Source organism: Ornithorhynchus anatinus, chromosome X1 (assembly GCF_004115215.2).
Source record: "Ornithorhynchus anatinus isolate Pmale09 chromosome X1, mOrnAna1.pri.v4, whole genome shotgun sequence".
Taxonomy (NCBI): domain Eukaryota; kingdom Metazoa; phylum Chordata; class Mammalia; order Monotremata; family Ornithorhynchidae; genus Ornithorhynchus; species Ornithorhynchus anatinus.
The window spans coordinates 100,004,924-100,032,351 of NC_041749.1; the positions used below are offsets into that span (position 1 = coordinate 100,004,924).

Here is a 27,428-nt window from a genome sequence, read left to right on the forward strand (position 1 = left end):
ATCCTTTCACTGGGCCCTTCTTACTAACAACCTGAGCCTTCTAAATGTTCCTTTTGAGTGGGATAAAATGGCTGACCATAGTGTTGAGGTATCCTCAGTTAGCTGAAAATGGTGAAATACTAGACTAAGTTTACATCCCCCCCCCCCCCCCCACCCCCGAGACCACCTGACCATTGGAAACACAAACTAGGCAAAAAATTCCCTAATAAGGAAAGGAATTCCGCCCAACCAATGAAAACAAAAGCCAACAGAAGATGGGGGGGGGGGGTTCTTTGTCTTTTCTCTATTTAACTAGCTGCTCTGCTTCTGTAAAACGGGCACTCCTTGTTCCGATTCGTCAGAGCCGGGACTGTCCCCGCTTCTTGCAAGAACCGTAATAAAACTCTTTTGATTGTTACCTTGAGATGACTCCGAGCATTTATTTTGAATAAGGGTCTTGGTATCCCACACAGTTTTGGGGGCTCGTCCTGGATTGATTTCTCTTTGGGAGGACGGTCTGGACCCCCGCTCAGAGGCAGGCGCCACCCGGGAATTTTACTCCTGGGAGCCTTTGAGAAGGAGCGGTCGGGGACCTCCCCTCTCTTCGAGAAAGTAACCCGAAGCGGAGGAACTCAGTAGCAATCAAAAGCATGGAGGCAGTGAATTGAGAGAAGACCGGCCGGCCAATGGGATAACAGTCAGGTAACTTATGCGCGCATAACCCGAAGGTAAGCGATCTTTGGTCTGGGGAAAGGGGGGAGAGCAAGTACCCCCTTTTCCTGGGATCCAGGGATAGGAGGGGGAAGAGCAAGAACCCTCTTCTGGGATCCAGGGAAGAGACCTCAGAGTAGGCTCCCGGGTGACTGACGGTGAGTGGGCGACCCTCACCACCCTAGTAGAAGGGGGGAGAGCAAGTACCCTCTTCTGGGATCTAGGGACAGAAGGGGGGAGAGCAAGTAACCCCTTCTGGGATCCAGGGACAGAAGGGGGGGGAGCAAGTACCCTCTTCTGGGATCCAGGGATAGGAGGGGGGAGAGCAAGTACCCTCTTCTATCTAGGAAATCGCAAGCCTCCAAGAAGGACATAGATGTCCTGAATATCCCCAAAGATAGTCCTTTAGGTAATCGGTTACAGAATTGGAATTATTTACCAAAATATGTAGGGAAAGATTAAAAAAAAAAGAGAAAGATAAAAAATGATTAAATATTGTTGCTTTGTTTGAGGGGAGGAAGATTTGGGAGGAGGAATAACCTGGCCAAGGTATGGCTCCTCCGAGGACTGGGCGTGCCAGAAACTGGTTCTTTATGTGAATGACAAAAAAACGCCCAGTCCTGAAGAAAGCATGTATGCCTGTTTCTGGCTACCGGAAATTAACGTTTTCTTTCCAGCGACAAAACCCTCAAAGAGTAAGGAAATCGGGGCGTTAAGAAAAGACGAGGAGAGGGATAAGCCCCCGCATCCGTGGGACCCCCCTCCTCGTCCTACCTCCTCCCTACATCCCTCCCCCCGCAGTCGCGACCTGTTTCACAGGCGCCGACCTTCTCTCTCGATCCCGGGAGTGCCCCTCCCCCCCAATAATCTCGAAGTAACTGGGGATATGCCCGCTGGAATTTTGAGCAAGGAATTGAGACAATTGAGAAGGGATCTCGAGAACTTTCCGCTCCCTGACGCTGTTGCCCCTGGGGAGAAAATGTATCCCCTCTGGGAAGTGCCCACTGCAACTGGGCATATCGGTTATGTAGGGGCCCCTGTGAGTGGCATGGAAGTAAGGAATTTCAAGAAGGATCTAAAATCCCTCTAAGAGGATCCCACGGGAGTAGCAGAACAATTCAGCGTGGCTCAGTGGAAAGAGCATGGGCTTTGGAGTCAGAGGTCATGAGTTCAAATCCCAGCTCTGCCACTTGTCAGCTGTGTGACTATGGGCAAGTCACTTAACTTCTCTGTGCCTCAGTTAGCTCATCTGTAAAATGGGGATTAAGACTGTGAGCCCCACGTGGGACAACCTGATTCCCCTGTGTCTACCCCAGCGCTTAGAACAGTGCTCGGCACATAGTAAGCGCTTAACAAATACCAACATTATTATTATTCCTTGGCCAAAGTTTGTACACGTGGGACGAGTTAATGCACATCCTTAGTATGTTATTTAACCAGGATGAGAGAGCCCAAATTAGAGCAGCAGCTATGACAGAATGGGAGCGCCGGCACCCTCCAGGGGTTGGGGTCACTCCAGCTGATCAAAAATACCCCATGACCGACCCAGGGTGGAATAATAATGACCAGGCCCACGGAAGGCAGATGCAGGATCTGAGAGATTTGATGATAGCGGGAATTAGGAACACTGTTCCCAGACCCCATAATATAAAAAGAACCTTTGAGATCACACAAGGAAAGGACGAGTCACCAGCCCCGTTTTTGGAGCGGCTAAGAGAAGGGGTCTGCAAATACTCGGGGATAGACTCAGAAAGTGATGAGTTAAACCCTAGCCTAAAGTTACATTTTGTAACTAATGCCTGGCCGGATATTGCCAGAAAGATTCAAAAGATAGAGGGGTAGAACAGGAAGGAAATATGAGATTTGCTAGATGAAGCCACCAAAGTCTATGTGGAGGAGAGATGAGGAGAGTAATTATGGGATTTTTAAATATACATAGGTCTGATAAGCCAATCTAGGAAAACAATGGGGTGAAATTGGAATTGCAGGATCTTATCATTTGACCTTCTTCTTTGAACCAAACTAATTGAATGTGAATGTTCCCAACTTTATAACCTTTGGAAGTACAGGAGTTGATTGAAATTGTATACTTTAAAAAAAAAAAGATGCAGGTGCAGTTTCTTCAAGTTGTTTGAATAGCAAATTGTTCACTTCCTGAGCTTTGACAAGCCTGTTTATTCAGGAAGAGGTTGGGTACTGTCTTTAGTGGAATATTCACAAGGAGAAACTGCATTTGCATTAAGCATTACTATAAATTTGAAATGTATAGTCTTACCACAGAGCGTTTAGTTTAAACAAAGTTCATGTGGTGGTGGTAGAAAAATTCTTGAAATGCAAAGCTGGATAATTCTTGAAAGGCAAAGATGAGTATCTTAACCTGCAGTACTTTGTAGTTATACAAAAAGCTGTTTGGGAAGATATGGGAGGAAAGAGGACTGGTTAATGCCAGGGTAAAGATCTAGCTCATGGAACTTTAGTAACAGAAGTTCTAAGTAACTTACTATTGCCCGAAGTCATTTCAGTGGTTCATGTAAAAGGGACACCAGGCTGGGTTTTCCTTCGAGGCCCAAGGCAACCGACTGGCTGATGAGGAGGCTAGAAGGGCAGGGGAAAGGGAACTGAGGCAAGCTGAGACAATAATGGTGTTGATTCCCACCTTATCCCCTAGTCTCCCTTCTCCATCCTTTACTCCTGAGGAACAACAGAAAGATACCCAGCTGGGTGCCCAAAGAAGGGAAGATGATCATTGGTTTCTCCCGGATGGTCGAGAGGTACTAACCAAAACAGGTATGAGATGTGTGCTGCAATATCTACATCAAGGGAGTCACTGGGATGCTCAGAATCTATGTGATGCAGTACTGATTAGGTACATGTCACCTGGACTGTACACCCTGGCCAGACAACTGGTGGAGGGTTGCCTAATTTGTCGAAGGACGAATAAGTCTGCCCTACGCCGAGTCAGATCAGGAGGCCGACCCCCGGGTTACCGGCCCTTCCAGAATGTCCAGATAGACTATACTGAACTCCCACCAGTAGGACGTCTCAAATACCTCTTGGTCGTAGTGGACCACTTGACTTCATAGGTTGAGGCCTTTCCGTTGCCCTGAGCTACGGCCCCACTGGTCAGCAAAGTACTCCTAGAACAAATAATTCCTTGGTATGGGCTGGTAGAATGGATAGACTCATATCAGGGGACACACTTCACAGTGAAAATCCTCCAATCCCTGTCCCAAGACCATACTCCTTGGAATCCCCTGTCTTTGGGTAAAGTAGAACGGATGAACCAGGAGATAAAAAGGCAACTGACCAAATTGGACTCAGCTGCCCTGGACAAAATGCTTGCCTCTGGCCTTGCTAAGAATAAGAACCAAGCCGAGGAGGGACATTGGGTTGTCACCATATGAACTAATGTTTGGGCATCCCTATCCAGGAGACAAGGAGAGGAAAGTGGACCCAGTATGGGAGACTAAAGATAGATTTATTAGAGAATATGTGTTAGCTTTGACTAAACACCTGAAAGAGTTAAAAATCAAAGGACTTATTGCTCAAACCCCTCCCCTTGGATTCCCGATTCATAAGTACCAACCCGGAGATTGGGTCCTGATAAAGACTTGGAAAGAGGAGAAGCTGACGCCCAGCTGGGAGGGACCCTTCCAGATCCTTCTGACATCTGACACCGCCGTCCGGACTCAGGAGCTGGGGTGGACCCATCGCACTCGCACCAAGGGACCTGTGGACACTCCGGAGGCTTGGACCGCAGTTCCAGATCCGGACAACGAACTAAGACTGCACCTCAGGAGAACGTAAGATCTCCCCGATGGACAATTCCTCACCTCTGCTTAGGAGGTGAAGAATCTTCGGTATTTCTCTCTTGATCATAATACCACAGTCACTCTTTTGTTTTGTAAGTAGTGTAATTGTGTGTATTGCTAGAGGCCCCCACATCCAATCCATCCATCCCCGGCTGCACTAATGGTGTCACTCCTTGGGGTCGACCAAGGCAACCTAGGGGGCCTTAAGATGGGCCTGCTGGGAGGATCGAAAGGACCAACTCCGGTATTGGGGATGCTCCTGTTGGCCTCCAGTGCTTGCTCAGCCTTGCCCATCAATCCCTCTCCCATTGGAGAAAACCGGTTCCAGCAATTTATCCAGACGATTGCTGTAACATTTAATCTGACTAACTGCTGGATTTGTGGTGGGCCACAAGGCTCAACCCAATGGCCTTGGCTATCTGTTCCCCTCAGCCCCACTGGGATCCTGAGTCACAAACACATAATGGGACAGGGTTCTGGAAAGCAGAGGAGGAACACGAATGGGCCTTAGCGGCAGCCCCAGAGAGTAAATATTGCCTAAATCAGACTGGAATAGGGAGAGGGATGGGCGTTAGCCACTGTGATTACACTTATACAAGGAGAGCCGTTCTCAAAACCATCAACTGTACACAGTATAAGGATCAGTGGAATCAGACCCATGTCAAGTGCTCTAACGGAACCTGGATGTCATGCCTTGATCACCCTCCTAACGCCCCAGATGGGTCGGCTAATAGTTCCTCATGCCACTATAAGTTAGGAGGAGGAGGCACAATTAGAGGCATGTGCAAAGGGAACTTAGATCATGCCATGTGTAAGGCAGCAAATCAAACTGGTAATTGGACAAGGGTCCATTATGAATGGAAGTGGCAAAATCAGACGTGGAGAGGGGGACTAACTCAGTTTTGGAGTCTTCGAAACAAAACAGGGGCAAGTTGTGTAGGACGTGTGAGTGGAAGGGCAAACAAAAACTTTGGAAGTGTCAGTACGATCACAACTACGGAGCGGGACCCTTGGGGCTAGTGGATCAGCAATATTATCCTAATATACGAGACAGCGAAAATCGAACTCGTATATTTAAGGAAAAACAGCCAGCCCTAAAGGGACACTATTGGATTTGTGGAAAGACAGCATACACCCATCTTCCTCTAAATTGGACTGGGGTTTGTTATATAGGATTAATTCGGCCCAAATTCTCCTTCCTACCAGAACAAGCTGGAAAGCATCTGGCCATTCCATTATATGAAGAAATGGGGAGGCTGACAAGAAGTATCGACACCTCCCTTACCCAAGCTGGAAATGCCAATGGGCGGGTAAAGGAGTGGCCCCCTGAAAGAATAATTAAAGAATATGGGCCTGCGACCTGGGCTCAAGGTGGAAGTTGGAGATATAGAACTCCCATCTACATGCTGAACAGGTTAATTAGGCTACAAGCCGTTGTGGAAGTCATCACCAACCAAACTGCTAAGGCATTGGACCTGTTAGCAGACCAAGCGACCCAGACATGGGAAGCAGAAATACAACATAGTTTAGTGGAAGTAGGAGGAGTCTGTGGGAAACTCAACCTTACGAATTGTTGCATGAAAATCGACGATAATGGAAGACTAGTCAAAGAGATAACACAAGACATCAGGAAGCTAGCTTACGTCCCTGTTCAAACATGGAGCTCCCCCTATAATAGTTCATGGTGGGTATGGTTCGGGGGTAGTTGGTGGAAGTAGGTTCTATGGTTTGGCCTGATTGCTCTCAGTGGAATTATCCTCCTACCCATTTGCTGATTACAGGGATCGTACAAAGTTCCTTATCCAAAATGGTCAAGGCAGAAGGAAATGTTCAAATGATGATCATGAAAAGCCAGGGATGGCTCCCAATAGAAGGGGTTGACTCTGACAGGGATGATGTCGACGTCCAGTGCTTGGTGGCTTTGAGAAAATTTGAACACAAATAACTTGTGAGGAACCCTCAAGGATTTCCAAATATAAGAGGTGGGATTGAGTGGGATAAAATGGTTGACCATAGTGTTGAGGTATCCTCAGTTAGCTGAAAATGGTGAAATACTAGACTAAGGTTACATCCCCCCCCCCACCCCCGAGACCACCTGACCATTGGAAACACAAACTAGGCAAAAAATTCCCTAATAAGGAAAGGAATTCTGCCCAACCAATGAAAACAAAAGCCAACAGAAGATTGGGGGGGGGGGGGGGGGGGTTCTTTGTCTTTTCTCTATTTAACTAGCTGCTCTGCTTCTGTAAAACAGGCACTCCTTGTTCCTATTCGTCGGAGCCGGGACTGTCCCCGCTTCTTGCAAGAACCGTAATAAAACTCTTTTGACTGTTACCTTGAGACAACTCTGAGCATTTATTTTGAATAAGGGTCTTGGTATCCCACACACTTTCTTAATAAGCGAGTATGTAGAAAAGCAGCGTCGCTCAGTGGAAAAAGCACGGGCTTGGGAGTCGGGGTCATGAGTTCGAATCCTGACTCTGCCACTTGTCAGCTGTGTGACTGTGGGCAAGTCACTTAACTTCTCTGGGCCTCAGTCCCCTCATCTGTAAAATGGGGATTAACTGTGAGCCTCACGTGGGACAACCTGATTACCCTGCATCTACCCCAGCGCTTAGAACAGTGCTTTGCACATAGTAAGCGCTTAACAAATACCAACATTATTATTATAATACTTGTATTATACCAGTGGTTAGAACAGTGCTTGACACATAGTAAGCACTTAAATGCCATAATTATTGATACAATACCTAAATACTAGGAGAAAGGCTACAGAGAACCAGGATACTTATGGAATAAGTTCATTACAGACAAATGCAAAGAAAATAAATTTTTTGCAAAAGACAACTGCAACTGAAAGCCACATTACAGTTGTAGGTTTGCTGACTTCTCCTTTTTGGTATGGGCACTGTTAGCTCTGTCCTTCGCTCAGCATGCACCTGCACTGCTAAGATACATTATCACCAGTGCACTGCTAGATGAGGAACAGGCTCTAGAGATAAGAGATGGAGTTGGCAGAACAAATTGATTCTCATCCTGGTCTATTCCAAATGGTGGCTACAAGATCTAAAAGCTGCTCTTCCCTCAGGCAGTTTGATCAGTATGGTTTACAAGCCACATTTACTGTGAAATGCAGGACAATCACCACATGATCAATCTACCAGCACTGGAATGATACTTTTAGCAATCCTTCTTGTCATACATTCTCTGTATATTTCCTGGTCTCACCAACAGGATACCAAAACAGTGATTGATTTCACATTTGGGGAAGAATTGCCAAAGAAGTTTCCCAGCATTCATTCATTCAATTGTATTTATTGGGTGCTCACTGTGTACAGAGCACTGCACTAAGCACTTGAGAGAGTACAATACCTGCATCTCTTGTGCCCACAATAACAATCCCAACACCCCTTTGCCATCTTTTTACCATTGCTCTTGATCCTGCATGGGGCTTACCATAGCTCCGGAGATGGTGAGTCAAGGTATTGGTGTATGCTCAGAGACATTAGATAGGAGGCAGAAAACCTGGCTGAAGGCAACAGTGGGTAGACTTCCTACTGACTTGTTTGTTTTATCCTTCCTGATGTGTCTCCAGTCACTGCATTTATACTCTGAGATTGTTAGTCCCCAGAGCAGATTAAATGGAATTTCCACCCCTATTCTTTCCCAGCTTTTAGCATAGCTCTGAATACAGTAAGCATTAAATATTGTGGATACTACTATCTCCACTTATACAAATGCACCAGAATCTTAGTCTGATCAAGGTTGTATCGTGAATTAGTCATATGACCATAACAGCAAACATATCAAAGCACAGTATCAAACCATCTGGACAGATGAGAGCTGCTGGAAGACCCAGCAGTGGTGATCTGGTGAGAGTAGTCAGGCACCACATGGCTCTTTTGGGGCATAAACTTTGATCAGCCCATGATAGGTCAAGGAGGCAGAATAAACAATCACTGCTATTTATTGAACAATTACTATGGGCAGAGCACTGTACGGGAGCATATAGCACAAAGTTGGTGGACATATTCCCTCCTCACAAGGAGTTTAGAGACTAAACAGCAGATATCAATCTAAGTGTTAGCTGCAATAAACCAATCAATATTCAGTACTTTCCACACTTGCATAAGGAACTATCGATCTAATAAGAATAATAATTGGTGGTATTTGTTAAGCACTATGTACAGAGCACTGTATTGAGCCCTGAGGTGGATACAAGACAAGCAAGTTAGGTTAGACACAGTCCCTGCCCCATGTGGCGTGCAGTCTCAATCCCCATTTTACAGATGAGATGAGGCACAGAGAAGTAAAGTGACTTGCCCAACACCACACAAGTGGAGGAGCTGGGATTAGAACACATGATAATAATGTTGGTATTTGTTAAGCGGTTACTATGTGCAGAGCACTGTTCTAAGTGCTGGGGTAGATACAGGGTAATCAGGTTGTCCCACATGAGGCTCACAGTTAATTCCCCCCATTTTACAGGTGAGGTAACTGAGGCACAGAGAAGTTAAGTGACTTGCCCACAGTCACACAGCTGACAAGTGGCAGAGTGGGGATTCGAACCCATGACCTCTGACTCCCAAGCCCGGGCTCTTTCCACTGAGCCACGCTAACACATGACCTTCTGACTCACAGGTCACTGCTCTATCCACTACACTTTGCTACTTCCCTGCTTCTTTAGCCATACCCCATCGAGTGATAGATGATCTTCCTCTCTGTCAATAATAATAATAGTAATTATGGTATTTAAGTACTTACTATGTGCCAAGAACTCTGCTGCTGCCCCTATTTCATTCCAGCTGAATTTTGTTTCATCTTTTCCATCCTAGCTACAGTAAGACCATGAAAGGGAAATAGCTATAAAAAAGGTTCACTGAACAGCTAGAGAAGCCATGGATAGTTTGTCAACCACTGATATTTTTGGAGTGCATGTGGGTTAATAATAATAATGTTGGTATTTGTTAAGTGCTTACTATGTGCAGAGCACTGTTCTAAGTGCTGGGGTAGACACAGGGGAATCAGGTTGTCCCATGTGGGGCTCACAGTCTTCATCCCCATTTTACAGATGAGGGAACTGAGGCACAGAGAAGTAAAGTGACTTGCCCACAGTCACACAGCTGACAGGTTGCAGAGCAGGGATTCAAACCCATGACCTCTGACTCCAAAGCCCAGGCTCTTTCCACTGAGCCACGCTGCTTCACAGCGTTCTAGACAGACAGGAAGAAAAACCAAAATGCTAAGCATGTAACCCTTCTCTTCTTGCCAAGAAATCCAATTTTCTAAGCACAGAAGGAAGAAGAGTCTTAACCACCCTCTTCCTACCATTTGTCTTTTGTCCTTTCCTCTTAACATTTAGCTACAAGGACTGTGCAATTTCAGCTTCAGAAGGTTCCTAATTTGATGATCTGATGGAACCCAGGGCAGTCCTAAAATCTATCCACTAATCCCACTTGAGCAAACATTGAAACCACCTTTGGCCATACCAATTTTCACCAGCCCCACCCTAATCAGATAATTTCACAGCAGGGATACCCTTTGTGCTTTGACTTCCAGCCTCTCAGAATACAAAACATCGCTGTGTTCAGCTACATTAAATGCAATATGCTTTTGTTAATCTAACAAAAACATGCCTTTATAAAATGAGTTTAAACACCCATAAGATCATTTTTATGACCCGTTCAACTAAAGCACTTTAAGTGGGGGTCTCAGTATCAATAACTACTTGCTTATTTGCAGAGTTATTTCAAATAGTGCTCTTCCTCAACATAAATTAGCAGTTTTCCAAAAATAGAATAAAGCCCTTGTTATCATTGGGGATACTCCCATTTATGACAATTTCAAATATGAAAACAGTTTAAACATTTATTATGCAGACAATCTCACCCTTCCATATTTCCCAAAGACAAGGGAATAAAATAAGTTTTAGGAGCAGTGTTATGATATTCATTAAGCACTTGTGTCAAACATTGTGCTAAGCACTCTGGGAAATACAAATTTATCAGGTTGGACACAGTCACTATCCTACATGAGGTTACAGTCTAAATAGGATTTAATCCCCATTTTACAGATGAGGTAACAGGTAAATAAATTAAGTGACTTGCCCAAGTATCCTTCTAGACTTTAAGCTCATTATGGGCATGGAACATGTCTGATAATTCTGGAGTATTTTACTCTCCCAAGCATCTAGTCCAGTGTTCTGCACATAGTAAGTGTTCAATAAATACCACTGATGGATTAAAGATCACACAGCAGGCATGGCAGATCTGGGATTAAAACCCAGGTCCTTGACTCCCAGACCTATGCTCTTTCCATTAGGGGATTCTGTTTCTTAGTATTAATTCCATTTATTGGAAATATCCATTTTATTGGAAATTTATAGAAGCAGCGTGGCTCAGTGGAAAGAGCATGGGCTTTGGAGTCAGAGGTCATGGGTTCAAATCCCTGCTCTGCCACTTGTCAGCTGTGTGACTGTGGGCAAGTGGAAAGAGCATGGGCTTTGGAGTCAGGGCTCATGAGTTCGAATCCCAGCTCTGCCACTTGTCGGCTGTGTGACTGTGGGCAAGTCACTTAACTTCTCTGTGCCTCAGTTCCCTCATCTGTAAAATGGGGATTAAGACTGTGAGCCCCACGAGGGACAACCTGATTCCCCTGTGTCTACCCCAGCGCTTAGAACAGTGCTCGGCACATAGTAAGCGCTTAACAAATACCAACATTATTATTAACTTCTCTGTGCCTCAGTTACCTCATCTGTAAAATGGGGATTAAGACTGTGAGCCCCACGTGGGACAACCTGATTCCCCTGTGTCTACCCCAGCGCTTAGAACAGTGCTCGGCACATTCATTCATTCATTCATTCAATAGTATTTATTGAGCACTTACTATGTGCAGAGCACTGTACTAAGTGCTTGGGATGAACAAGTCGGCAACAGATAGAGACAGTCCCTGCCGTTTGACGGGCTTACAGTCTAATCGGGGGAGATGGACAGACAAGAACAATGGCAATAAATAGAGTCAAGGGGAAGAACATCTCGTTAGAACAATGGCAACTAAATAGAATCAAGGCGATGTACAATTCCTTAACAAAATAAATAGGGTAATGAAAATATATACAGTTGAGCGGACGAGTACAGTGCTGAGGGGATGGGAAGGGAGAGGTGGAGGAGCAGAGGGAAATGGGGGAAAAAGAGGGTTTAGCTGCGGAGAGGTAAAAGGGGGTGGCAGAGGGAGTAGAGGGGGAAGAGGAGCTCAGTCTGGGAAGGCCTCTTGGAGGAGGTGAGTTTTAAGTAGGGTTTTGAAGAGGGAAAGAGAATCAGTTTGGCGGAGGTGAGGAGGGAGGGCGTTCCAGGACCGCGGGAGGACGTGACCCAGGGGTCGACGGTGGGATAGGCAAGACCGAGGGACGGTGAGGAGGTGGGCGGAGGAGGAGCGGAGCGTGCGGGGTGGGTGGTAGAAAGAGAGAAGGGAGGAGAGGTAGGAAGGGGCAAGGTGATGGAGAGCCTTGAAGCCTAGAGTGAGGAGTTTTTGTTTGGAGCGGAGGTTGATAGGCAACCACTGGAGTTGTTTAAGAAGGGGAGTGACATGTCCAGATCGTTACTGCAGGAAGATGAGTCGGGCAGCGGAGTGAAGAATAGACTGGAGCGGGGCGAGAGAGGAGGAAGGGAGGTCAGAGAGAAGGCTGACAGAGTAGTCTAGCCGGGATATAACGAGAGCCTGTAACAGTAAGGTAGCCGTTTGGGTGGAGAGGAAAGGGCAGATCTTGGCGATATTGTAGAGGTGAAACCGGCAGGTCTTGGTAACGGATAGGATGTGTGGGGTGAACGAGAGAGACGAGTCAAGGATGACACCGAGATTGCGGGCCTGAGAGACGGGAAGGATGGTCGTGCCATCCACGGTGATAGAGAAGTCTGGGAGAGGACCGGGTTTGGGAGGGAAGATGAGGAGCTCAGTCTTGCTCATGTTGAGTTTTAGGTGGCGGGCCAACATCCAGGTGGAGACGTCCTGGAGGCAGGAGATGCGAGCCTGAAGGGAGGGGGAGAGGACAGGGGCGGAGATGTAGATCTGCGTGTCATCTGCATAGAGATGGTAGTCAAAGCCGTGAGAGCGAATGAGTTCACCGAGGGAGTGAGTGTAAATGGAGAACAGAAGAGGGCCAAGAACTGACCCTTGAGGAACTCCAACAGTTAAAGGATGGGAGGGGGAGGAGGCTCCAGCGAAGGAGACCGAGAATGACCGGCCAGAGAGGTAAGAGGAGAACCAGGAGAGGACAGAGTCCGTGAAGCCAAGGTGAGATAAGGTATGGAGGAGGAGGGGATGGTTGACAGTGTCAAAGGCAGCAGAGAGGTCAAGGAGGATTAGAATGGAGTAGGAGCCATTGGATTTGGCAAGAAGGAGGTCATGGGTGACCTTAGAGAGAGCAGTCTTGGTAGAGTGGAGGGGACGGAAGCCAGATTGGAGGGGGTCTAGGAGAGAATGGGAGTTAAGGAATTCTAAGCATAGTAAGCTTAGTGGCACACAGTAAGCACTTAACAAATACCAACATTAATTGAATATCAACAGGCAAGCCCCAAATGGGGTTGGGAGAGAAAGAGAAGAAACTCTCTTTAAAGAACTTTTCAGTTCTTCAAAATTGTCTGTTTTGCAACTTCACAGTTTCTCAAAGGAAGTACCATGTGAGACTGAAAGGGAGTTTTCATTTTTGTATTTGTTTCTTTTTCAAATATACCTTCCATCAATTAATTTTATTTCTGACAGAAAAATATTTTTCAGAATATTAGCTATGAACATACTGAAACTCTTTTTGAATGAGAATAGCCAGGAGCAAAACAATAGAGGAGCTTTCCACTCTTCACATTAGTTGATAGGCTTAATTTTCAACTGGTTATTATTGATTTGGGTTATACATGAGAAGTTGAAGTTTGCTTACACATACACTGAAAAGCCTAAGGCATATTTTCATTTTTGTGTACTCCCATTAGAAAAGTATTTCCACACATGAATGGGAACCACATTTTTAAGTTTGGAAGACTTACCCCTCTCACAAAGAAGAATCATGCTGATTCAGTGCCTTTCAAGCATTGACATAGAAGAGACCAACAGCACCAGGAATAACACCATCAAAGGATTTATCTTCACTAGTAGCCTCAGGTTTATGTGTGTCCTCATTGAATGAAACACAACCAAAACCTAAGAGCTCTCTAATGCTTATTACTAGCTCTGTATCCCAATATTCACCACAGAAAAGAGAAGTGAAAAGAAGTGAATACGGGGAAACCAACTGAGGCCAGAACTACACCTTATATTGGTAGTCATAACCACCAGCAGCTGCTGTATTTATTTTCTCTTCCCCCCCACCCCTCTTCCCTCTCTCTGTCCCTTCCCCTTCCCTCCAGCAGTTTGGATTCAATTCTTTTCCCTTGTGACATAAGAATGGTTCAGCCTCAAAGGAAAACTGAGTTTGAGAAGGTGCCTCAACTAGCTAGCATTCAGTTACTGGTCTGACTATTGATCTGCCACCTAAGTGGGCAAATGATTTCTCCATACTGCATGAAACTTAAAGATGAAGGACGTTGGATGAAAATAAGGGAACTGAATGAGAGTAAGGGCAAGAAATGGAAAAAAAAAGAGAAAAATTCAAAGAGACCTCTAGACTGAAGAGGGGTATGCTTAAGAAGTTTCCTCAAGAGAAATGGGTATGCAGTGAGATAAAGGAGAAAGTTACAGTATCATAGAGATAGCCTTACTAATTACTAAGATAACAGAATTAAATGTCTTATTTAGTCTAATTTAGAACGTAGCAAATCTCTATGTTGGTCTTAAGTCAGAATGCAGAATAAATCCAACAAAAGAGACAATGTTCTTACTGCCAGAAGAATCTAATTAATAATTGAAACCTTCAGGATCTACAAAAGGGAGGGATTTACACTACCTGTACTGTGATAGAATTGAGAAGGACTGACTAAGGATTGACCTTCCCACTCTGAGTTTATTAATTTCACCTCTTGCATTTGCAGTTGAAGACTCATTAAATGCTGCCGTAATTATCTACAAATAGGAAGTGAATGAAAACGAGTTGGTAGATGCTCTCTCTAGAGTCCCATAGTACTACTTCAGTGGTCCCAGGGCAAATGTTGCATTAGTTCATTTCAAAACTTGCCATTGGCTAAAAAAAGGGAGTGAGTGTGAAATGCTTAAGAAACTGTGGTGACAGGTGCAAATGTGACTACATCTTGAGACATTTGACCCAACTCCTCTGACTGTTGGACTGTCATTTCCCTGGATAAATTATCTGGAAATTTAAGCTCTCCTTGACGTCAATTATCCAGATGATTCAGGGAAAAGGATTTTTATGCCCTAAAATTTATGCATGAGAAGACATGTGTAGGGAAAACAAAAGACTTGAGCCAAACTGGGTCAAACTTTAACATATTTCAGCATCACTGTATTTGATGCAGGGGCGAAAGCCACAGACAACTTTGGGAAATGAGGCACAGAATCAGGACCAGTGTAGTTTCAACTTTAATCTGGGGGATAGGGGAGGGGAGAGGTGTTTGACTCAGCTTTGATGGCCCCTAGAGCAGAATCTCCAATCTCCAAGGGCTCCTTCCCCTCTGCCTTCAAACATGCCCACGTCTCCCCCATCCTAAAAAAACCCACTCTTGACCCCACTTCCCCCTCCAGTTATCGTCCTATCTCCCTACTACCCTTCCTTTCCAAAATCCTAGAACGAGTCGTCTACAATCGATGCCTAGAATTCCTTAACTCCCATTCTCTCCTAGACCCCCTCCAATCTGGCTTCCGTCCCCTCCACTCTACCGAGACTGCTCTCTCTAAGGTCACCCATGACCTCCTTCTTGCCAAATCCAATGGCTCCTACTCCATTCTGATCCTCCTTGACCTCTCTGCTGCCTTTGACACTGTCGACCATCCCCTCCTCCTCCATACCTTATCTCACCTTGGCTTCACGGACTCTGTCCTCTCCTGGTTCTCCTCTTACCTCTCTGGCCGATCATTCTCGGTCTCCTACGCTGGAGCCTCCTCCCCCTCCCATCCTTTAACTGTTGGAGTTCCTCAAGGGTCAGTTCTTGGCCCTCTTCTGTTCTCCATTTACACTCACTCCCTCGGTGAACTCATTCACTCTCACGGCTTTGACTACCATCTCTACGCAGATGACACGCGGATCTACATCTCCGCCCCTGTCCTTTCCCCCTCCCTTCAGGCTCGCATCTCCTCCTGCCTCCGGGACGTCTCCACCTGGATGTCGGCCCGCCACCTAAAACTCAACATGAGCAAGACTGAGCTCCTCATCTTCCCTCCCAAACCCGGTCCGCTCCCAGACTTTCCTATCACCGTGGATGGCACGACCATCCTTCCCGTCCCGCAGGCCCGCAATCTCGGTGTCATCCTTGACTCGTCCCTCTCGTTCACCCCACACATCCTATCCGTTACCAAGACCTGCCGGTTTCACCTCTACAATATCGCCAAGATCCGCCCTTTCCTCTCCACCCAAACGGCTACCATACTATTACGGGCTCTCGTTATATCCCGGCTAGACTACTGTGTCGGCCTTCTCTCTGACCTCCCTTCCTCCTCTCTCGCCCCGCTCCGGTCTATTCTTCACTCCGCTGCCCGGCTCATCTTCCTGCAGAAACGATCTGGGCATGTCACTCCCCTTCTTAAACAACTCCAGTGGTTGCCTATCGACCTCCGCTCCAAACAAAAACTCCTCACTCTAGGCTTCAAGGCTCTCCATCACCTTGCCCCTTCCTACCTCTCCTCCCTTCTCTCTTTCTACCGCCCACCCCGCACGCTCCGCTCCTCTGCTGCCCACCTCCTCACCGTCCCTCGGTCTCGCCTATCCCGCCGTCGACCCCTGGGTCACGTCCTCCCACGGTCCTGGAACGCCCTCCCTCCTCACCTCCGCCAAACTGATTCTCTTTCCCTCTTCAAAACCTTACTTAAAAATCACCTCCTCCAAGAGGCGTTCCCAGACTGAGCTCCTCTTCCCCCTCTACTCCCTCTGCCATCCCCCCTTTACCTCTCCGCAGCTAAAGCCTCATTTTCCCCTTTTCCCTCTGCTCCTCCACCTCTCCCTTCCCATCCCCACAGCACTGTACTCGTCTGCTCAACTGTATATATTTTCCTTACCCTATTTATTTTGTTAATGAATTGTACATCGCCTTGATTCTATTTAGTTGCCATTGTTTTTACGAGATGTTCTTCCTCTTGACGCTGTTTAGTGCCATTGTTCTCGTCTGTCCGTCTCCCCCGATTAGACTGTAAGCCCGTCAAACGGCAGGGACTGTCTCTATCTGTTGCCGACTTGTTCATCCCAAGCGCTTAGTACAGTGCTCTGCACATAGTAAGCGCTCAATAAATACTATTGAATGAATGAATGAATGAATGTTTTTTATCCATTGAAGAGTAGACCATTTTAGAAAAACACCGGGACCTTCTCTCTGAACACTTCCCCAGTGAGCAGAGTTGGCTTCTGGTGGCAAGCATGAGAAGTATCTGCCCCAGAGACCACATTCAGAGGTGGTGGTGGGTGATGCAGCTTTTGAGAAAATTTTCTATTCAGAATTTTTGAAGTATGGCCATTTTGAGACACAGATGAAAACTGTTAGTAGAATGCATTTATTGCTTGTGTTTACTATTATATCTGAACATTTTAGGTGGAGTGGTAGACTGCCACAAAATGTTCCATATGATGCCATGACATTAGTCTATGTGGCATGTAGAATCATGTGTGTCGGGCCAGCCACCCAAAGAAGGGGATAGCAAATGCCTACCTGCCCTCAGGGTGGCCAGATATCTGCCCACAGGTGCCCCTTTTCCCTTTCAATTTGACTCAGTATATCCAAAGCTCAGTTAAACATATGGTGTAGTGAATAGCGCAAAGGCCTGGAGGACAGAGAGTTGTGGGTTCTGATCCTGGCTCCGCCACGTATCTGCTATGTGACCTTGGACAAGTCACTTCACTTCTCCGTACCTCAGTTACCTCATCTGTAAAATGGAGATTGAGACTGAGTGTCCATCCCGATTTGCTTGTATCCACTACAGAGTTTAGTATAGTGCCAGGCACGTAGTAAGCACTTAACAAATACCATTTATTATTATTATTATTATTATTGTTATTATTATTAAAAGACTCTAAGGTGACAAAACCAAGCTAAGCCTGACATGCACAAATCACCTGAGAAACCAATCAACTGAGAGTCACACAACTCTGAAATTTAAACACAGTAAATTTCTCTTAGATAAAAACTGCACTCATAGGATCCATAGATTTCCAGTCACCAATCTTGTTCAACAGCTCCTTTCCTATTAATGCTCACTTTCCCTCAGTTGGAAGAAATCACCAGTGCTTCCCTACTTCCCCACCTTTGTGGCATATTAAAACATAATTAGCAAACTAAAAATTAGTTTAAACTAGGTGAATAGCTAGCCTAATGAAATCAGCTTATTGATCTTCACTTAATGTCCATTTCATTCCCTGGCAACAGGAAAAGAGACAAGTGATGAATTGTGAATCAGATAAACATTGTCCTGTTGGATATGCCATTTGAATAGGGACATTTCATTACAGAATGTATTTATAGCAAATTGGCCTTTTATGAAGTTACGGTCTCAGCTAACTCTGGGGCAGATAAAAACAGAAAAAAAAGGAGTAAAGTCTAGGGTTTCTAAGGAAACATCTTATATTTCTTTCCTTCTTCTATTTTGCCCTACTGGTTTTCTAAAATGAGAAAGTCACATTCTAGCTAGATCGTCTTCTAATGATAAAGAATTTCCCACACATTAAACCATGTGGGTTTTTTTAATAAAAAGACAGATATCTCACTGTAGGAAAAACACACTTTAGTTCTGCCCTTTTCTTCTAAACTGATTAAATCAAGATTTAAAACTGTTCTACTTTTATGATACAAGTATTTTGAGCCTTTTGGGCATCAAGTTTAAACACTGCAAGCAAAATATTAGTTTTGGGTCTGTAGAGCATTCATAGCCCTGAGTGTCTCAAACAAGCTTATCTGGAGGATTCTGTTTATGTGAAAGAAATTGCTATGATCAATCACATTGTAGTAAGGGATCAAACAAAGTGCTGAATCAAGAAATGTTTTTCACTGCCCCTGTTCAGCTTGAGAGGGGGAACACTACAAGTGAGCTGTTATAAATATTCTGCAAGAAAACTACAATTTATGTTCTGGAATTTTTTTTTGTAGTCGATATGAAACTGCACATTTCAGGATCATTTTCCCCCCGCTCATATTACTTAGTCTCTGCAGAAGCAAATGGCAATTTGGATTGCCCAACCTAGGTATATACACCATTTTCGGAAACATGCATTCTTATACTCAAAGAAAACCCTTGAAATTTCTAAGTGATTTACAGAAATGAATTCATTTTTATCAGTCCTCATGGCAGTGGCCAACATCATAATCACCATTTCACTGATAAATTGGGTGACTGAGAGAACTACTGAAATCAAAAGACTCTAACAGACAAAATAAGGAATCTAGTTCCTGCCAGAATTAATCCCCCACATTCCCCTTAGTCTTTGGGCCAATCCTAGTGCTCAGAAGACATAGATCCAGAACAGTATAAACTGGGAAAATCTAACACTTTCCTGAGCCATAGAAGAGTTCTTTGAAAGCTCATTGGTGAGAGTATGTCTATGAACTCTGTTGTGTGGTACTCTCCCAAATGCTTAGTACAGTGTACTGCACACAGTAAGTGCTCAATAAATACAATTGATTGTTTGGAAATTTTAACCAGTTTAGCGCATGGACTCTTATGGATTTTTGTCAGAGAAACGACTCTGATCTTGCAATCGCATGAGTGGGTTTCGTGACCTTGGTGTAGAAATGAACAGACTCAAGAGAGTGAGCCAAAAGAGCAGGAAAGGGTGGCAAGTGGCTGCCGCCCGTTCCCCCCAGCGGGGTACGAGGGACGAACAGCCATGAGCCATCCTGAACCCGGTACCTTTATTTGCAAGCATTTCCGCATTCCATTCCCGGCAACTCTTCCAGTGCGCACCCCAAATCCCACCGAACCCCCTTGAGTTGGCCAGAACTCCACCCTCCATTCAGAACCAGTTTTTAGGAGTGGCAATGTAACTGACACATCGTTACCCAAATTTAACTAATTGATCTACCAGAGGAAGGAGATTAAATGGACAGGATGTCTAGCACAATATTGGAAGGAAATAGAATGGAAACAGGATGGTCAATTGCCTAGTACAATATGGGAAGGAGACAGAACAGAGACAGGATGGTAAATCGTCCAGTACAGACTCTAAATGGATACAACACACACCTGGGTTCAGAAGGTGAGTTTACCACAGCTGACAGTGTTAATCATTTATGGAGACAGCTGTATAAAGTAAAGGGGCTTAAGCTTGCTTCCTCTTTTGGTTCTCTGATCTAGGATGGTAGAATCTCAGTGTCAGGCTAGAGAACAGCTCTCTCCCAGTGAAGATCCTCACTGAGTCAGATCCTCATCCCTACTATTAATAATAATAATATCATTATTAACTATATTAGATGTTTTAAAGGGATTGGGGGAACAGGTGATCTAAAGGTACTGCGTTGTGCAGCAATTGACCTCCCCTTTGAAGCAACGTAGTCAGCAGCCGAAGGCACTCAATTGAAGCACTCCCAATTCCATTTGCCAGGGTAGTCCTCCTGTTGACTGACTCATCATTTCCTTGTGACTCCACCCAAAACTGTAAAGGATTTAAGCTTGTTGGTGTTAGAGTGCCAGAGGGACAAGCTCATTCCTGTCAGAGATCCCATTTCTTTTAGGTTATTATTTCCAAGGAATCTTGGCAACATTACTACTGCTCTTTCAAAATCCCTTTCTTGGGCACATACCCTTCTCTTGGAAGCAGGGAAACCCTCATCTCTCATTAGTGGGAAGAACTGACTGACAAGAAGTCCTTTTCCCAACTCCAACACACATGCTATAGCTGTAATTCTCTCTACCCACTCACCCCTTTCTCCCCAACCACCTGATTCCAAATATGTTCCCTGTCCTCTTTCCTTGGGAGTCTCTTTGGCTTGGGTATAGGAACTCAAATGTTGAAATGAGTCCCTTAGGGACTCAGTGATAACCTATTTCTCTTAAGTGCTCTCTCCCCTTTCACTGTACAGGCTAGGTGGCATTTAAGATGGCTCTAAAGTCATCTTCAGCAGAGAGAAAGTTTGAGATTAGCTTCCTTGTAATTATATGAGGGGTTTTCTGGCATGTTCTGGGGTTTCATTCACAGTGCTGACACACCATTGGAAGAAGAACCACTTTCTAGCTATAGGGAGGGCTCTGGCCTTTAAGTTTGCTGTCTTGTTGCAACAATGGTAATTTTGCCAACAAGAGGGAAAAAAGAAGAGATGAGAAAGCCTTTGGATGGAACTGGACAAAAGGTAATGTAACTCTGCATCTTGCACTTTGATTAACACTGATACCATTATGAAGTTGTCACTACTGTGTACCTTACATTATAAGGGGATTTGCATATTTGTGGGTTTAACAGTGAATAAAGTTGACCGAAGTGATATCATACTAGTAATTTTCTAGGTATTTGAAGTTAGGGGAACTGGGTGAATTCTTGACTGATGCATCCCTGATTGGAACCATAACAGTGGCAGAAGGGAAGTGAAACTAAAGCTAGATTTGGCTGCTATCGATTGCCCAAATTTCCTACTCCTGTGGGCTCCTAAGAACTCCATTGCTGGGCTGGACAATGAGCCATAGTTAACAGATTTGCTGCTGTCCTTGACCATATTTACCCATAATCCTACTTTTACCTTTTACTGCTGCTGAACTGTTTTGCACTGAGGTTGTCTACATTGATCAGTACACTAGTTTCTGTGAATGTGTGTCGGGGGATGTATCTGATTCTCAAGAGGGGATATTTCATCTACCCATACAAAACCATATCTGCTTCTAAAAGAAGAGGTAACAACAAACTGTCAGAGCAAGATTTATCTTATCAGTGCCACAAGTTGGTGCATACCAAAAGAACCAAATGACAGCTTTTTAAATCCATCTCCATTTCTACTGAAAGCCTGTACGTTTCCCTAGGGAAGACTAATGATCTGGGTCTTAGGAGAATGGAATTAGGTTTGTGCTTGATGTTTCATCACATGAGCTGAATTGTGTCCCAAACGTCCAGTACTCCTAAAGTCAAAAGTGTTTTCATTTTATTGGAGAAGTGTAGCATAACTAATTGAAATGAAAAAATTCATTATCATTGCTACTTTGGAAACTAAAATGACTTATTGATCTCATTTTTCATTTATGGATTATAGATGTAAAACTCTACTTCAAATAAAAAAAACTGGGTTCTTAGAAAAGGAATTACGTTTTTAAGTTCACATTTTTGACACTCCTTAAATTATATTTACAAATCAGTTCATGGATCCTTTGGGGAAACACAATTAAGGGATTTAAAGTCAAAGAGAAAGTAACCCTTTTCCCTCTTGAGCTACATTTACCCAATCTGGGTAATTCAGGCAACTCAGAAAAGCATGGATGGGACATTTTAGCTAAAGTTTGTTGGAGAAGAAAATTTTCAAAAGTAGCACTCTGTGAAGCTGATTTCTAGCATGTATCTCTCTGGCAAGTTCAAATCTAGCTTCAATCAATTCTCTTCTATTGAAAGGTGGAGTTACTATGTAGAATTAAACTTATGTTGAATGAAGCCATCTGAAATCCATAATTCCGTTCATGTCTAAAGGGTGGACATTAGAATTCAGGCTCATCATGAGCCTATCTAGTGGCTCAGAACTTTCTAGGGGTAAAGATGCTCTGTTTGGAAAGCTTTCCTGGTTTGAGGCTAAATTCAGATGGTTTTACTGTGTGGACCTTTCACAACTCTGGATGTTATTGTCCACTCTGACCTAAATCATCAACATCATTTCATTTTTATGTATTTAGCACACTGTACTCAGCTATTTTCTCTGTGTCTGTGCAGCTTGGTAAAACTTTTTAACTTACAATGGCCAACTCTCAAGGGAAGATGGGATAGATCTCCATTCAAAATTGGGTCTGAGAGAAGGGAAGGATGAAACCATGATACCCAGGAGCTAGGTCAAGGTAGTGAAGTATTGTTCAAATTTGGATGGGATCCTCAGCAGGACCCAGATTCTTACTCTCATTATCCTAGTGAGAGTGGACTCTAGACTTGTACCTCTCCCCCTGCCATCATTTTAAGCCATGACAATGTGTGGAGTTGTAGATTGTCTGGGCCAACCACAGCAAAGCAGGGCTCTTGGATCCCTAGCCTCATTGACAGCAGGCTCCTGACACACCTGGTTATGATGAAGGGGCCATTTCACTCCAGCTTTGCTGTCCTGCCTGGTCATGTTGTTCTTCCCCTGTCCCTTTTATCCCCTGAAGCGTCAGGCCACACCTCGTTCCTGATAGGCTGCAGAAGCATGGGTTGTCTGATGTTTCTAGACCCAACCTCCAGTATCCCTCTTCCCTTTTCCCCACCTCTCACCTCAGCCCCTCATGGCTATGAAGGGTTTGAGCTTTTACTCCCACAATTGCAGATACAAATGAGACAAAAAGTGTTTGTATGCCCCTGTCTTTGTCTCTTCCTATCCCTCTGAGTCTCCTAGGAACAATAAAGTAGCATTTTTTTTTTAAGTTTCAAGTGTTATAATTTAAAAAGCTGTTTAAAAAGCAGTCACAAAAATTGTACTGTAATTTTGAGCTAATTAACTGAATAATGTCAACCTAATAATTTTGTCATGGTTTTTCACTTTTGCATATTTGCTTCACTTTCCTGCTGTTGATCTTTTTTTCCTAACTTTGTAAGATTTCTTTTATCAAAGGAATTATCGTGTGTGACTTGCCCACATCACAAATTAAGATTGTATAGGTTTCTTAAGATGTGTGTCTCATTTCCTATCTAAAGTTTTAAATTTTTTTAAAATCTCCCATCTGCCTCTCTCTTAGTGTTTCTTGATCTCTCCCTCCTTCCTGTCCCACACCCCCCAAGTCAGTACTGTTCTGCCACAGTGAAACCCAGGGAGTTCAAGTGACTTTTCTGTGATTACAGTTCCTCTTCTGAAAAATGGGGATAGGACCATCTGCTCCTTCACCCCTTACATTGTTGTTGAGAATAGAATGAGGTAATTGATGTGAATGCATTGGAAAAAAAGCACTATACAATTTGAAGTTTTATTACATTTCACCCCTATGCTAAAAATGCAAAGCTAGCATCTATCATCCAGCTAATTATAAATCAGTGCCTTTTTTGGAAAGTGAAGTGTCCCAAATTCATTCTTCAAGGGTTTGCAGAGTGACTGAGTGTACCTGGTTTTTCAGATTAATTACTGTTGAATTTAGAGTTTGTTGAAAGTTTTGTTGGTTGACAGATTGGTCCTTCTGACCTGACATCTGAGTCAAGTTGGAAAAAGCCTGAAAAGAAGGATGATTCATAGCACCAAAGAATGACTAACTTTCACTCTGCATATTCTAAGCTACAAAATTAAAGCACAAGAGAAGCTGCCTTTGCCCTCCACTTTTAAAATAGTTGGAATGTCCTACCCCACCCCTCCCTCTAGAAATCAATCGATCACTGGCTATTTATTGAGTGTTTACTATGTGCAGATCACTGTCCTGAATGCTTGGGAGAGTACAATATAGAAGAGGGGGTGGACTCATTCCCTGCCCATAATGAGCAATCAATCAATGGTTTTTATTGAGCTCAGAGCACTGTACTAAGTGTTTGGGAGAGGACAATAGAACAGAGTTGGTAGACATGTTCCGTGCCCACAATGAGCTTGCATCAAACCATGTGTCCTGGGCACATCCTAAAGGCACAGCACTGTATTGAACATAATGGGGGTGAAACCTTTCCCTGCCTTCCAGAAGTTTAAAATCTAAGGGCCATCCCTGTGGCCCAGTGGTATTGGTTGAATGGCCTCATTTTTTTTTTTAATGGTATTTATTAAGCTCTGTGTTAGATACAAGCTAATCAGGTTGGACATAGTCTGTGTCCCTAGTGGGGCTCACCGTCTTAATCCCCATTTTACAGATGAAGTCACTGAGGCCAAGAGATGCAAAGCAACTTGCCCAAGGTCTCACAGTAGACAGTTCATGGAGTCAGAATTAGAATCCAGGTCCTTCAGACCCACGCCTGGGCTCTAAGCAGTGTGGCTTAGAGGATAGAGGCACGGGGCTGGAAGTAAGAAGGACCTGGGTTCTAATGCAGGCCGCACCACATATCTGCTGAATGACCTTGGGCATGTCACTTCACTTCTCTGGGTCTCAAGTACCTCATCTGTAAAATGGGTATTAAGAATGTGAGCCCCATGTGGGACAGGGACTGTGTCCAACTTGATAAACTTGTATCTATCCCAGCGCATAGAACAGTACCTGGCACATAGTAAGCACTTAAATACCATAGTTATTATTATTATAGCCCATGCTGCTTCTGAAACATCTGTCCCCTAACTGGGAGTTAACCCAGGCCCACAGCAACGAACGTGTCAACTCTTAACAAGAGCGGGGCTCTGTACTGAGTGCCTGGGAGGGGTGCAGTGGAGAGGGAAGGCTGGAAACCCTGCATTGCCTTGAATCACTCATATCCCCACTCCCAGCCCCACAGCACTTAGATGCATATCTGTAATTTTATTTCTTTTAAGGTCTATCTCCCCCTCTAGACTCTAAACTCATTGTGGGCAGGAAATGTCTGTTATATTGTCCTCTGCCAAGTGCTTAGTACAGTGCTCTGCACACAGTGAGTGTTCAATAGATATGACTGACTGGCAAGGTTTACCTGGTAGGCCACAATCAGTGTGGGACAGACAACACACCAAACTGTGTATGGAAATATGTCATCTTGTTGTCCTTGCTGTGCCTCATGATGAAATTGTCTTGGTCAACTTTTTTTTTTACCTGAAATAAGCACATTTTCTCTTGTAATTTACCATTCCTCTTGCTGAGGCCAGTGGTAGAAATTGTAAGGCACCTGGCTCTCAGGCTAGGGATGGCCTCCTATATGGCCTAGTGGCAAAAGCACGGGCTTGGGAGCCAGAGGTCGTGGGTTCAAATCCCAGCTCTGTCACTCGTCAGCTGTGTGACCTTGGGCAAGTCATTTTACTTCTCTGGGCTTCTGTAAAATGGGGATTGAGACTGTGAGCCCTGTGTGGGACACCCTGATTACCTTGTATCTTTCTCAGCGCTTAGAATAGTGCTTGGCACATAGTAAGTGCTTAACAGATACCATTATTGTTGTTGTTGTTATTACTATAGAATGCTAAGCAGGATGGATTTTTTTGTATAATGCATATTTCTCTAGATTAATATATGGAATCCACCAATAGTATTGAGAATTTACTCTGTGAAGAGCACTTTACTGAGAACCTAGAAGAGAACAATAGAGGGCATGACCCCCTGCCCTCAAGTAGTTCACAATCCAGTTTGGGGAGGCAGGCATTCAAATCAAATTACAGGTAGGGGAAGCAACTAAGTATGAAGACATATGCATAAGTGGTGTGTGGGAGAAAGAAGTGAGTACCTACTCAAAAGTGCCCAAGGGTTAATGGTGGGGGGGGGATATATTAATCAGGGAATGCTCCCTGGATGAAATGTGATTTCAATAAATTGTATTTGTTGAGCACTTACTGTGTATAGAGCACTATATTAAGTGTTTGGGAGAGTACAGTATAATGGAGTTGGTAGGTTTTTGGACACCACAAATCTTAAAAATTTCCAACCTGAAATTTTGGCAGAAATTATTGATTGATCATTTACAGTCTATGCCAGTGATGTTTTTTTTTTTAATTTACTATTTTGTTGAAGTCAAAATATGCTAGCATTAAGTATCCATCAAATAATTGACAACCAAAAAGACCATCAAAGTGCTTTTTGCCCATAAAAAGAACCTTTTTTTTTTTGGTGAACTTTGTAATTTGTCCTATATGCAGGATGCTAAGCAAAAAAAAAAAAAAATGCCACAGCATCCTACACACTACGTAGTCAGCATTAAGATGTCTATGCTTTGTTTAGCTCCTTTGGAGCCTAACTAAATGGCAAAATTAAAACTTTATAAGAGGCAGGCATTTCCTCTTGGTTTTCACATTTCCAGCTAAAACCAACCTTTTTCTACTTGAACACTTTTAAGTGTCATGATGTTAGGATTTCTCCAGAAAGCACCTAAAATATCCACAAAAATCCATCCATGTCCTTCCAACAATAATGAAATGTAAATTGATCTTTAACTTCAGTCTATTATTTCCCCTGGAAATAATAAACAAAATCTGTACTGCATATTTCTACATCCTCAGATGGATGAGAGACATCTATTTGTTGACATCATTAATTCTAAACTTCTGCAGAAATCCAGGCATTCTTATCCTAACCTTGTACCATATTTGCATTTGGTTTCATTCAGATATTTTTGTCACGGCTTTATGCAGTCTCTACAAAAGTCAGTGCTGCTTGAAATCCTATTTTTTCTGATGAGAAGCCAGAAAATGATCGCATCACTTCCTGTACTAGAGAGACAGAAACTTAGCATAGCTTCATTTGCTTCTAGGCAATTAAACTGGAGAGGTGCTTCCAGATTCTGGATTGGCAGGAAAGAATCCTCATCAGGCCAATCATGAATCTGCCTCTCTAATATTACCATGGGCCAGATGATTCTATTTTAGGTCATGGTGACCCCAGGAGTTGTAGTAATAATAATTGTGGTATTTGTTAAGCACTTATTGTATCAAACACTGTACTATGTGCTGGAGTAAATACAAGATAATCAGGTCCTACATGGGGCTCACGATCTAAGTAGGAGGGAGGACAGATATTAAATTCTCATTTTGCAGCTGTAGGAACTGAAGCCCAGAGAAGTCAAGGTCACATAGCAGACAAGAGGTGGAGTTGGGATTACAACCCAGGACCTCTGACTCCCAGGCC

At 44.1% G+C, this 27,428-nt stretch overlaps 1 protein-coding gene across 1 annotated transcript; it reads left to right on the forward strand.

Annotated features, from left to right (window-relative positions):
- Positions 1-320: 320 nt before the first annotated feature.
- On the forward strand, positions 321-6,347 carry LOC103169450 (endogenous retrovirus group 3 member 1, envelope). Its single transcript, XM_007664854.3, has 3 exons — positions 321-707; positions 3,359-3,477; positions 4,270-6,347. The coding sequence occupies exon 3, from the start codon at positions 5,360-5,362 to the stop codon at positions 6,218-6,220; it is 861 nt and encodes a 286-aa protein (XP_007663044.1). The 5' UTR covers positions 321-707; positions 3,359-3,477; positions 4,270-5,359; the 3' UTR covers positions 6,221-6,347.
- The last annotated feature ends 21,081 nt before the right edge of the window (positions 6,348-27,428 follow it).